This window comes from Hipposideros armiger, unplaced genomic scaffold, assembly GCF_001890085.2.
Source record: "Hipposideros armiger isolate ML-2016 unplaced genomic scaffold, ASM189008v1 scaffold_253, whole genome shotgun sequence".
NCBI classification, from domain to species: Eukaryota; Metazoa; Chordata; class Mammalia; order Chiroptera; family Hipposideridae; genus Hipposideros; species Hipposideros armiger.
Genome location: NW_017731603.1, coordinates 1753115 through 1766200, shown reverse-complemented (window position 1 = coordinate 1766200; position 13086 = coordinate 1753115). Strand labels below are relative to the sequence as shown.

The window sequence follows — 13086 nt, the reverse complement described above, 5'->3', positions numbered from 1 at the left end:
TTATGGGGGACGTGAAAGGAAAACAAACATGGGAGAACAAGTGGGACCCAAGGGGGGCAGCTGGAGGAGGGGATGACATTTTCCCTCGAACTTTATGGATTGACTTTTCATGTGTAAACCTCACATTTCTCCCTCTGAGCAGAGCAGTATTTTCCTCTGCACCCACTGCCTGTATGAGGGCCACATGTCCACTCCATATGTCCCTTGCATCTGGGCCTCAGAGAACTCAGCCTCCCAACAAACTGTCTGCTTGATCTCGTTGCTTGTAGCTGCAACATTAGACCTAGAACCTTGCCTCTATTTTCCCCGGTTGCCTAAGGTCACACAGAGAGTTAGCAGGGGAACCTGGAGTAGAACTCAGCTTATTAGAGACGTGGTCCAGCCTCTTTCACGTCACTTCTTCCTGAGGGGGTCTCCTCTCTACTAATAATCCCCTTTTAAAGTGAAATGATTAGAACATGCTCTTTTGGTATAGTTGTCAATATTTATTGAACGTAAGAGAGAAAGGGAGAGATAAATGAAAAGCAAGGCCTGAGGCCACTTTCCACATGGAGGGCCACTGCAGAAAAAATTAGATCCAGCTGAGGATGGTTTGAGTTTATTAGTATTTGCTCCAACGAACCTCCAAATTTTCGCCATTATGGACAACATAACTACCAACTCCTGCAAAGGAAGACAAGGAGAAGTGGGTCAAACGATTTGGCCACCGAATCACTAACTAATGGATGGACGTCCCTCTCCCAGCTGCTGGGCTCGTGTTCCACGGAAGCTCACACCCTCGCATCCGAGTGCTCTGGGCGCGCTCACGGTGGGGCTTTGGGCAGACTTGCGCTCACCTTGGCTCAGAGGCTTGCCTTCACTCAGAAGTTCCCAGTAGCTTCTGTCATTACTGTTGGCTTTCAAGCCTTGAACAGAGGTGATGTAGGAGCCCCACGAGCTCTCCCTCACTGTGAAACTGTGGGGACAGGGAATGGGTTACAGGAACTTACAATTTTCAAAGGCAACGCTACGGGGGCATTTTTCAAACTTTAATGTACCTAAGAACCTTGAAGATATTCCCCCCAAATGTAGATTTCCTGGCCCTATCCTTTGATTCTGTAGGGCTGGGACCAGGCAGCTGCACGTTTTATAAACATTTCAGGTGATTCTGATGTGGGCATTCCACAATCCATGCTAAATTAGATAAATGATGCCAAGGGTTTCTGCCTCTCCCTCCCGCCATGGGGACACTTTGCAGTCAACAACTTCTAACCTTCCCTAAGGTAGTAACTGCCAAAGATACTAAGACGGTAGATGGAAGCGTTAACTTCATGTCCTAGAGGCACCACAAGTCATATGTTAGTAGGTTTTCTCTTAAGAAAGAGAAACAGGGAAAAATAATTTAATATTTCATGTTTGTTTATTAAAAAGTGACATGGTTAATGTCTGTTTCACATTCTTTAGTCACATTTCTCTACCTTCCTGGAACACTTGATAGGGGCCTTTCTAATTTTATATGTATATTTAGAATATAAAATATATATACACACATAGATATTTTCATATGCGCGATTTTTCTCTGTACCACCTGACATCATGTTACTGGATGCAATCAATGATTGTCGATTAGGTTTAAGAAGCCAAATAAACCATATTTTTCAGAGACAAAGTCAATATCTTAATTTTAATAATGACCCCCCTAGGCCAGGGAACCTAAATCTAGGGGTGCATGAAATCTCCTGAAGCGGGGGATGGGCATGGAGGGGCTTCTGGGCGTTTGTGAAACTTCTGACTGAAAGGATGTTTTTTGTGTGTATGTTCATTTTTCTGGGATGAGCATCCCACTCATCTGATTTTCAAAGGGGTTAGTGATTCAAAAATTGTTAAGAACCACTGTTCCAGACACAAAATGTCTGACTTAAGAAGTTGTATTTATTGAAGGAGCTTTACTGATAGAAGAGAGATCCTTGGGATTATTGATCCATTAGGTGAACATTTAATACCTACTATGTGCTAAAAGATGAAAAGTCTCACCTCCATTTTTTAACCCCTGCCGTGAGATGTAAACGCACAGCAAAGGTACGGATTAAGAAGTGTTTTAAATGTACTTTGTATTCACATGCAGATGTATTTCAGTATCACACTAAATCCCATAAACTCAGGTTATGTACAGACATACCAAAATGCAGTCTTGTTCATTTTCTGAGCTGCCTCCATCACATCTAGGAAGACAGAACCAGTCGGCACAGTGACATCGGTGGAATACGTTTCATTGATTTCCACAGAATAATGGACTAAGATATATGAGGGTGAGCTAGTAGGGACCACAGGTATAGGTTCCTGACTAGAGATGTTGAAGTTACCTACACAGACAGGAAAGCAGAGAAGAATTATTATTCGGAATCATCAAAATAATGTTAGAGTTGCATACCTATCCAACCCCACCCGTGGACTCCTTTCCTTTATGCAGAGGGGGATTTGCTACAGGGAGCAGGTGTCATCAGTCAAGGAGCAGATGTCTCATGTGACTACAGCAGAAATCCAAACCAGATACTCACCGCCTTGTGAATGCTTGTGTTCAGCTCAACTCCCAGCTGTGTAAGCAGTTCAGTTGCCCCCTCTCCCTTTCTCACAGAGGCTCCTGATTTCCCCCTCCTTTGTTACAGCATACAATAATGTGTCCTTTTTTTTCCTTTTTATTTCTTAACAATTGATTGAAAAAATATTATGTGCAGGCACTGAACTAATCATTTTCCATGAACTATTTCATTCAGTCCTTACAAAAACCTACGTTAGATACCATTATCATGTGCATTTCTTGCATTAGAAAACTGAAACTTAGAGGTTAAACATTGTGTCCAAGGCCCCAATCCTCTGTGACTGAGCTAGGAATGAATGACATAGAAGGAAGAGTTTCCTTTCCTTATACCTTGTTGCAAAATCAGTGGTCTGAATCAGCGATTGATGCTGCAGTTTTAAGTACCACTGTCTTATTTCTTATCCACACAGACGTCTTATTTCCCCTGAGTGCACTGTGCATAATGGAAAGGTAGAGGCACCATACTCTGTTTAGGATGGGGATGATGCTCAGAACCTCACTCTGTATCCAGCAATCAGAAAACATCCCTTTGGAGACAGATATCATCTAATCAAGTTTACTTTGCTTAGCAGTATTTGAACCAAGAACGACATCTATTGGGTTGTCGGAAAAGCCATGACGTATTATTTCTATGTTTTTCATTGCAAAAATGCGTCCTGACTTTTCCGAGAACCCAATATTACCCTGTTAAGAACAAATCCTCAGGTGGTCATACTCTCTGATGGCATATAAAGGACCGAGTTCTATCTGGAAGCTGTTAGGCTTTAGAGGTTTATCTGGGCACTTTTGGTGCCACAAGGACACCTAAATCTCATGCATTTTGCGTGTTATGCTGGAAGGCAAAATGGTTTGCTCTTTAGTGCTCTATATACCTGAACCACAAGAAGAGTTTTTGTTAACATCCAAATAGGTCTTTCCCACCAGGGCAGGTAAGATCTGTGCTGCAGCAATTGGTATGTGGAATGCTCCCCGAGAAATTTCCTCGAGCACTGTGTCCAGAGTTTGTTGGCAATTCCATTCATTTTCATTGAGACATTCATTTGATGAGACAAAGAGAGCCTAATGAGAGAGAGAGAGAGAGAGAGAGAGAGAGAGAGAGAGAGAGAGAGAGAGAGAAAATGAAAATGAATGAGAAACTTCAAATCAGGGGAAAGCCTACATCTAACTAATTCAGAAAATATTTATTGGATATTGACTACACAGGCAGCATCTTAGACAACCAAGCTAACGTTCCTGCCATCAAGAAGTTTATAAACTATTTGGGTGGGGAGGTGGGGAGTTGCTTAATATTAACAAACTATAATAGTGCCAGTGAGAACAGCCTTTCTCTACCGTATTCACTCCTGTATCCCGTCACTGGATACAAGCACTGGAACAGTACCTGTCATAGAGGAGCCACTCAATAAATATTGTTCACAAACTGTTGGAAGAGCCCCTGAGGTGAATGCTCTCAGAGAGTCACCTAGTGGGCAGGCCTTCCCGAACAGGAAGCGCTCCAAACATTAGGTGGGGCTGAGGAAAGGCTTGGGGAGAAGGCAGTACTTGAGGTAGGACTTAGGACAGCATTTCAGCAGGTGACATAAAGAGGGGAGCACTGTACCCAGAGGGAACAGCATGACCAAAGCTGCTAAAGTAGCAGTGGCCAGGGCATGGTCTGGTCATGATGAAAGCATCTGCATTTTAGCAAAATCCCGGAGGATCTCTCTCCTGGTCTGGAGAGACCGGTGCACAGGGAACGCTCAGGGCAGTTGTGGAAGAACAATCTGGAGAAGGCGGTGGTCAGAGGGCTAGACCACTGAATTTCAGGGGAAGGTGGCTGACATTATGTCCTGAACAGTGGGGAGTATGGTGGGCTCTTGAACAGGAACTCTCTAGGCAGCAGATGTAAATTGGATTGAAGGGGCCGAATTATGGGGCAGGAAAAGTTAGGAGGGCATTAGAGCAAACAAAACAAGAAGTAAAATGGGTCGGACTTGAAGATGTTGCTGCATAGTTTCTCGGGGAAGAGCAGATCCCCCCACTTGTCATCTTTTCTTGAAGGCTCTTAAAGTTAACCAAGTAGTCAACAAGCATTTGGGGGATGTTAAAAAGAAAGCAAGCTGACCATATTACAGCTCCTCTTAAAAACTGTCTTGTAGGCAGGAAGCTCTTTATCCTGCTGTGAATTAATATCACCCCCAGGTGATTCAAAGATGCAGCCAGATTGGGAAGCCACCGTTTTATATTCAAACTTAGCAAGGCAGACAACACAAATAGTGTCAACAATACAAACAACCATATGATTAGACTCTTGCTTACAGCACCAGCCTCATCTTGTCATTTTCCCCAAGGACCCTATGCTGACCATGCCAAACTCCTTGACCTTCCTAAAAAGTGTGATGTTCTTTGATGCCTTTGGTCTTTGTCCTTGCTATCCTCTGTCCCTTTGAAGGTTCTCTCACCCTGAGTCAGCCTTAAAAACCCCTATGCATACTAAAGACTCAGTGAAAAACATTTTTTCTTTAAATCTTCCTTGATCTCTTCTTGTATTAATCCCTTAGGGTTGAGTAAATCACTGCAGGAATAAAATCCCAGACTTCATGGAACAGGAAGTGTAGGGGCTGAGTGTGAGTTTTTGTTTTTTTTTTTAAAGATTTTTATTGGGGAATTGTGGGGATGGGAACAGTGCTGGGGAATTGGGGAAAGGAGAACAGACAAGTTGCTGTCGTTTTGTTCTTCAATCTAGTTGTGGAGGACATTGCTTCACTGGCCCAAGTTGGCACCATCATTGCACTCTTCCCGGGTGAGGCAGATCAGTCGCCGGCTTCTGGACGGCCGCTCACTGCGGCTGCTGGCCGCTCACGCTGGCTGCTGGCCACACACGGTAGCCCATGGCAATGCACTGCCACAGGGACTGCAGCCTACGCCGTCGCCGGCGACTCATGGCAGCCCAGCTCCAGGTTGAGCTGTTGTTCAGCATCTTAGCTGTAGAGGGCAGTGTCACTGGCCCTCATATGTGGGATCCGAACCGGGGCCCTCTGGCATCCCAAGCGAGTTCTTAACCATCGCGCCACTCGGCCGGCCCCTGAGTGTGAGTTTTGAAACCAACTGTTTAGGACCAGTCCTTGTCTGCCTCACTTTCTGGTTTTGTAAGATTAGGCAAGTTACTGATACTGCGTGACTCGTGCTCTTATCATAGGAAATAGAGGTAATAATTTTTTCTCTATAATGTGTGCATTGAATTAATGTCAACAAATACCAGTTGCTGTTATTGCCACTAACCACTTCTACAACAATAATCTAGTTTCAGAGATAAGATGAAAGCACCAAATGATGGTATATGGTATAGTGTGAAAGTACATCTGATAGAACAAGATAGGTTGTAGTTGTAGTAGACTCTAGAATTTCTTAAAAATATTGTAGTCAGGGGCCGGTCGAGTGGCGCGATGGTTAAGAACTGGCTTGGGACGCCAGAGGGCCCCAGTTTGGATCCCACATATGAGGGCCAGTGACACTGCCCTCTACAGCTAAGATGCTGAACAACAGCTCAACCCGGAGCTGGGGTGCCCTGAGTTGCCGGCAACAGCATAGGCTGCAGCCCCTGTGGCAGTGGGTTGCCATGGGCTACCGTGTGTAGCAAGCAGCCAGCGTGAGCGGTCAGCAGCCGCAGTGAGCGGCCGTCCAGAAGCCGGCGACTGATGTGCCTCACCCGGGAAGAGCGCAATAATGGTGCCAACTTGGGCCAGTGAAGCAACGTCCTCCACAACTAGACTGAAGAACAACAACAAAACAAAACAACAGCAACTTGTCTGTTCCCCTTCCCCCAATTCCCCAGCCCTGTTCCCATCCCCCCAATTCCCCAATAAAAATCTTAAAAAAAAATATTGTAGTCAGGAAAAGCTTCATAGAAGCATTGGATATGGAAAGGTAAAGACTGAAGGTAAGGAGAATACATTTCAGGCAGGGAAGAGGAATCACATGAGTAAAATCAAAGGTAGTCTAGGGAACAGAGTGGATAATAAGATCTTAGAAGGCCAATAAGGAAGGATAAAGATATTGCTTTCCTTCACAACTCTTCTCTGTCTCCTATTTTATCCTTTGACTTACCTGCATAGCTTCTCCTGTGCTAAATAGGTTTCCAATGAGACCATTTTCTTTTTTCTCAGACAGAATCTTTTTTACCAGTGACTTTATGTGACCCTTGATATGCTTGAAATGTTCTTCATCTGTTTTAATCTGTCCATTTACTATCCTTCTCTTCACACAGGTCAGAGCCAGGACAGCCATCGCACCAGTATCTGTCAGGAAACAAAACCTTGGTGACAGGGTGACCAATAATCCCGGTTTGCCCATAACTGATGGGTTTACTGGTATGTGGGACTTTTAGAGCTAAACGAGGAAGAGATCTGGGCAAACTGGGGTGGCTGGTTATGCTTGTCAGTGCTGGGAGAGAAAGACTTCAAGCTATAGCAATCATCTTGCTGGCGCTAACCACTCAAATAGTTCAAGATTCTTTCCTTATATTGAGGAGCCACGTACCTTGTTCTCAATAAGTCATATCTTGCTCATGAAAACACATGAACAGTCTTCTACTTTTACATCTTGTTTTTTTTTCTTTTTTTCATCTTTCAGCCATATTGGCAAAGGAATTGAGTAAATGAAGGGTGATATACCAAAGAAACTATGTCTTGGTAATGTTTCAAGGTTTTCATTTGACTGATCAGAAAATAGCACTTAAGAGAATTCTTTTCCAATAAACCCCTTATGAAGCAAGAGATTGAAAGAAGTGAGGATAAGGCCTGTTTTTCTCAATTGTTATTTGGTCCCCCCAAGTTCCTTAAGGGTGGTGGCTTCCCTCTTGCATGGGCAAAGGAGTATGAGAAGTCTCACATTCTTCTTACTACCTAGAGACACTGAATGATTTTCATTGAGCTTCTTGGAGAAAGATGAGCTTGTGCATCCGGATCCAGAGGGGCGGAGCACCACTAGTAGCTTCTAGAGGGCACTTCTTTTTGGATGTGTAAGCTGACCCAGTGGGAAATTTCTGGTCCTTCCCCATTGTGAACACACACTTTATTGATCAAAATATTGTGGCTCATCTCCTGGAGAGATTGTGCTGTTCAAGAAAACTCTCACATTCAAATGGTCCCAATAAATTGGAGAAAGAGGCCCGGGGTAAAATAAATGAATTCCACTACATTCCCTTTCTCTAACACTTATCCTTCCTAAAGTATGTTACATGAAGAGTCTCATGATCTATTCTCGTTTTACACATGGGAAAATTAAAGTCAAGAATTCACATCCATTCATTACTTAACCCAAAGAAGAGCTAGGCTAGGAACCAGGTCTTTCTATACTACACATCTAGAAAGAGACCTAATTGCCACCCAATATCCATTCTTCTCAACAAAATTCTCTTCTGAGGAGACCAGGGGAGACAAAAATCTACTACTTAACTTGTAGAAAACCCCCCAGGGCAAGACCTACTGCTAATGGTGTCCTTTCTATCAGGGGAATTGGATTAATGACTCACCTACTGAGAACTGGCCACCAAAATAGAAGTTTTTATTTTCAGGAGTGAAGAGTTTAGTAACTCTGTTGATAGAGTATTTTCCATTGAACAGACACAAGGCCAAAATGTCCAAGCTGAGCTGGTAGTAGTTAGTCAGTGGGTTGCCATGGTGTATTTCTGTCAGAGAGAAAAGAAGCAACTTACTCATGGAAGTGGTACAGGAGTAATACATTTGCAGTCTATTCCTACTTACTTTATTCCCATTTTTTTTTGTTTTTACATTTAAGGAGAGGTGAGTAATGGAAAGGGGGGAATCACTCACAGAACCAGCAAACTTGAGAAATTTAAAGGCTCTCAAGGGCCACCAAATTCAACTCAACTCCTTTCATTTTATCACTGAGGAGACCCAGCATGAAAGAGATTAAAATACCATCCTGATATTTAAGTGGTTACAGAGCTAGTTCTAGAATAGAGATTTCCCACCACCAAGCCTCTTACACTTTCGATAGTGATGTGTTGAAACTCTAAGTAGAAGTGGAAGAAATAGAAGTCATCTTAAAGGAAGATGGGATTGGAGAGACTTAATAATTAATAGAATATTGGGTAGGAGTTGAAATAATAACGATGCACCTCACTAGCAGCCATCATGGTCAACCTATTTTCCTCAGTGATAAAGTACTTTGGGCCATCTTTAGCTCTTGCACTAGTATTGTATGCTTTGGTATTTATGACACAGTGTCTTGTATAGCTCAGCCATTTCTGGTGGAATTCATTATTTGTCTAAAAGCCAAGCTTCTGGAGGACTAGAGAATTGTGTGTGTGTGTGTGTGTGTGTGTGTGTGTTCATCATCATCATATATAAGACAGTGCTTGATGTACGGTCAATGCTCAGTTGAACATATTTGAAAAGAAAATTCAAGATGCAAGTTGAAAGAGGGAAGAAGGGAAGGTGATCTACAAAGATAGAGTGGGATGAACAGAATGAAGAGGAGAGGGAAAGAGTGGAGGGAAACTTCATATGGTTCTGAATCAGTGGAGGAGAAGACAAGGTTATCCAGGGTCTCTGGATATTTGATTCTTACCCATGTTTTTAATTTCTGCTTGGAATTTCTTTTCCAGTTGGCTGACCAGGTGAGGGTATGCAAATGTTTCATCAGAGCTCTGACATGCTCCCAAAGCCAGTATAACCAAGGCAAGCTGACCCGAGGTTAAATCTGATCCCAAAAGAAAAGTATTCAAGTTTAACAAGGTCCATGCTTGTGACGTTTTTGGCCTCCTGTCTTCCTGTGACTTATGTTGCCTGTTCCACTCTACACTAATTTTTTATTGTTCTCTTTTTTATCCCACAAGCAAAGCCTTTTCTAGCAGTACTGAATAAATGCAAGTGAGATCTTAGTCCTTCCCATGAAATAATGGGATCTTTTCAGAATAAGACAATCCTTATGAAAATAAAAAAGAAGAAAAATAGATAAATAATAAAATCTTGGGGTTTTCTCTCTCTGTGTGTATCATTTTGCCAGGATAATAATAATTGACTTTTATGTTCTGCCTTATAGAGTATCAAAACTCGCAGGCTTTTTCATAATTCTTACAATAAGAGGTAGTTAGGGGTGGCTTCATTTCCTCTTTATATTAATTAGAAGGCTGAGGTTCTATATTGACATGAAAGGCTCAAGGTAGAGCCTGGACTCGAACCCAGGCCATGTCTCTATTGCTCTTTGCTTGCTTCTCTATTGTCAGCTTTCTTAGTTGTGGTCCACACCTCTATCTGGTTGTGAACTCAGCTAGCTCATAGAACAGTATTAATGGATAAGAGTCTATAATTTCTTTTGCTTTTCCTTGTGACCTCTTGAAGGAAAATGGCTTTCAGGATCCAACGAGGTAAGTAAGGCTTAGCTTGAGAGTAAGTGGCAGGGGATTGATATTTTGAGGTAACTTTATGTTACCTCAAATTTTATATAGCTATGATAGATGCAACGGGGATACCTCCTTGGACACACAATTTTCAGGACTCACTGGAGATCATCTTAGTAGATAGGTAGCTGTTATCCTAAAGCTTGCTGAGAGTATAGACACTTACCTGTACTTTCCTCACTGTCGTGAACTTGTTGGATCAGCTGTTGTTCTATGCTTTGGTTCCGGATTCCAACAAGTCTAAGGGACAACAGGACATTGGCAGCTTGGACTCCTTTGGCATATTTTGAATTGATCATTGTGTTTATTAGAGGATTTAGACGGGAGTAGTTTTCTTTGCTTACCTCTGTGGCAGGAGAGGGAGGAAATATGAAACACACACTCAGAAAATAGTAAGGCTAGGAACAGAGGTGATAGTAAAACATTTAGTAATATATGTGGCATGGACATAGACCAATTCAGTGGTCACTGGCTCTGTTGCTGGAACAATAAAAAGTGGGCCTGAAGTCCCTGTGATGGCAGGCGTTGCTACTTTACCAACCAGCATGGAAAGGGTTTTAATATTTTAACAACTGGTTCAGCCTTACTACTGTGTACTGGCAGAATATCAGTCCTGCCTGGGAGATTTAGTATCATGCCCTAATTTTGGATATGATACCTAGAAAGGAAGTCCTTAAAGAAACCTCTGTAATCAGAGCCTTAACTGAGACTAGACTACACCTCTTCTGACTCCCAGGCTATAGCCCTTTCTGCTTCCTGGATTGAGTTCTTTTCTTCTCCTTCTTCTTCTAACTCAATTCAGTTAAATCAGAGGGAGGGAAGGCAAAAATTCTATGTTACATTGGTGATTGACCTCAACAGCTGAATTGTGCGATTAACTAACTGGCCAGGTATCAAGATCGTTATGCAGCGGTAGGCACGCTTTGGGAAACCCTCCAGTGTTAGCCTGCAACCTGTCCAAACCCCAGGGTGGAGGGGAGAGGGAATCACATTATACTGTGGAAGTGAAAAAGAGAGTCCAGAGTTCCACAAGAGCTGGAGAACAAGAAGAGTTAGTTACCACTTAAAACGTTGCTGCATATGCTTTGTCCATAATCCTACCCATCTCCAGATTATCTCATGGGTTACTGCCATAGTGAGAAGGGCATGAGCCCTGGGTCCTGCCAGGCGTTGGCTGGATTTTGTGTTCCTTCACTTATGACTGTGGTTAAGTTATGTGACTTTCCTGATCTCCAGTTTCCTCATTTTAAAATTGTGGCTATTAACATGTATTTCATAGATATGGGACAAGTAATCCCTTCATAAACTGTAAAATACTGTACATACAATTACTTTTAGCTTACTGGAGTGTCTATTCCTATACTTAGAGAATCCAGGACATGCGATTTCCCTTGCCCACCTTTCTTCACTTTAAAATAGAGAGTCAGGAAGAGCTGAATTGAGTGATTATAGAAATGTCATGATTTGTTATATGCACAATTGAACAATTGAGAGTCATCGCTGAGATTTTGTTGAAAGCTTCCAGTTCAGCAGATTTTCTGGCACTGAAACAGACTGTTTAGTTCCTGGTCAACAACTCAAATCAGCTTTCTTGACCACTAAAGACAAAGTTAATTATTTTGTGCAATGAATTGAACTTCAGAGCCTCCATAGGGACCCCCTATTCTTAGGCTACAACAGAGAAGACGACAGGCCAGGAAATAAAAGTAGAGTTGGCCTATTCTGTGTTTTAGCTTGTATGAATATAAGTCTTTCTGCTGGGGTGTTGATCTCTTCTGGTAGGCTACAGGGAACCAGGAAGATGTAGCCACAGATGGCACTACATAGTCATCCTTGGATTGATTTGAAGGTCAATTCCAGGGTAAGGACTTACATGCAGAAATCATGCACCTGAGAGCTACATTGGATCTTCAAGAAATCACCTGCTTCAACACCCTTTCCTGATTAGCCTCCATTTAGGAATGAAGTTAATGAAATTCAGAAACATTGGATCATTCAGCTACTAAGGGGTCATACTAGACCTGAACCCAGTTTTTCTTTCTCTTACTTACTATTTTTTAATAGAATCAGACAATCACTGGAGCCTACACCCAGAGGAGAGATGATGGGGTCTGTACCCATGTCCCTTGGGGAAGGGTTGAAGGGAGGGAGATGTGTAGCCTGGAACAACTACACTTAGCAGTGACAAGAGAGCAGTTTTCATTATTTGAACGAGATTATTAACATTATTTTTTTCTGTGTTGTTACAAGGGGTTAACTCAAAACCAGTGGGTTGAACTTTAGAAAAATAGATTGCACCTCAGAATCAAAAGATAACTTTCTACGATCTTGAAAAATTTCTGGGATCATAAATTTTCCTTCATTGAAAATGAACAAGCATAGACAGTTACTTGGTGGTGTTGCTGTGGTAGGCAGCATCTGAGCGTAGGAAGAACACTTAGGCAAGTTAACATCAAATCTATGATCCCTCTTAAAACAACATACATTGTGGACCTTTCCTTACCATCTCCTGCCACCCTTTACGTTACTCATAGAGTCCAACCATATATAGAACTGAAAATGGGTCTTTCCCAAGGTAACTCTATACAAAGTCCCCTGTCTGTGGCTGTCAGGAAAACTATCACATTAGAGTAATTTCAGCTCAAAGCATACTCACCACATATTGTACATAGTTGGCTTGGAATAAGAGAAAACAATAGGACCCCCACCAGGGGCAGCTGGTGTGAGTGTCTCATCTCTCCAGCAGGGTATTGGAATGGTGAGGACTTGGCTGGCCTGGCTATTTATTGGATGATGGACAGAAGGTAATGAGAGCTCCTCCTCCAGCTTACCTCAGTCTCTTTCACTCAAGCAAATATTGAGCAATATCAGGAGGTGTGGTCAAATGTATTTGTCCAAGTAGTATGATAAACCAGGAAGAAGTCTTGCAAGGTATGGTCAGGGAGGATGAGGAAATAATTTTTCTTTGTTTTCTATTCCAAACCTTCAGGATTCATGGTTCTTGCCTTCAGCCCAATGAGAATAAATTAGGTAAATGACTATTTTCAGCAATGTTTCTCTCTTTTCTGTTCCACTTTTGTTACGTTTTATTTAGGTCTCCTGA

At 42.4% G+C, this 13086-nt stretch overlaps 1 protein-coding gene across 1 annotated transcript; it reads right to left on the bottom strand.

The window, feature by feature from the left end:
- Positions 1-484: 484 nt before the first annotated feature.
- On the bottom strand, positions 485-12757 carry TCN1 (transcobalamin 1). The gene is made up of 9 exons (XM_019655983.1): positions 12640-12757; positions 10150-10329; positions 9152-9283; positions 8091-8246; positions 6665-6855; positions 3451-3637; positions 2159-2342; positions 837-955; positions 485-663 (listed from the first exon to the last, which is right to left on the bottom strand). Exons 1-9 carry the CDS (start codon positions 12716-12718, stop codon positions 602-604), a joined length of 1290 nt encoding a protein of 429 aa, XP_019511528.1. The 5' UTR covers positions 12719-12757; the 3' UTR covers positions 485-601.
- Between the last annotated feature and the right edge of the window lie 329 nt (positions 12758-13086).

Excerpts from the sequence above, each read along its gene's own strand:
- TCN1 (XM_019655983.1), bottom strand. The coding sequence starts at position 12,718 with ATGAGACACTCACACCAGCTGCCCCTGGTGGGGGTCCTATTGTTTTCT. Across the intron at positions 10,330-12,639 it reads CCAACTATGTACAATATGTG|AGGTAAGCAAAGAAAACTAC; the intron begins GTGAGTATGCTT and ends CTCCTGCCACAG. Across the intron at positions 3,638-6,664 it reads GCACAGGAGAAGCTATGCAG|GCTCTCTTTGTCTCATCAAA; the intron begins GTAAGTCAAAGG and ends CTCTCTCATTAG.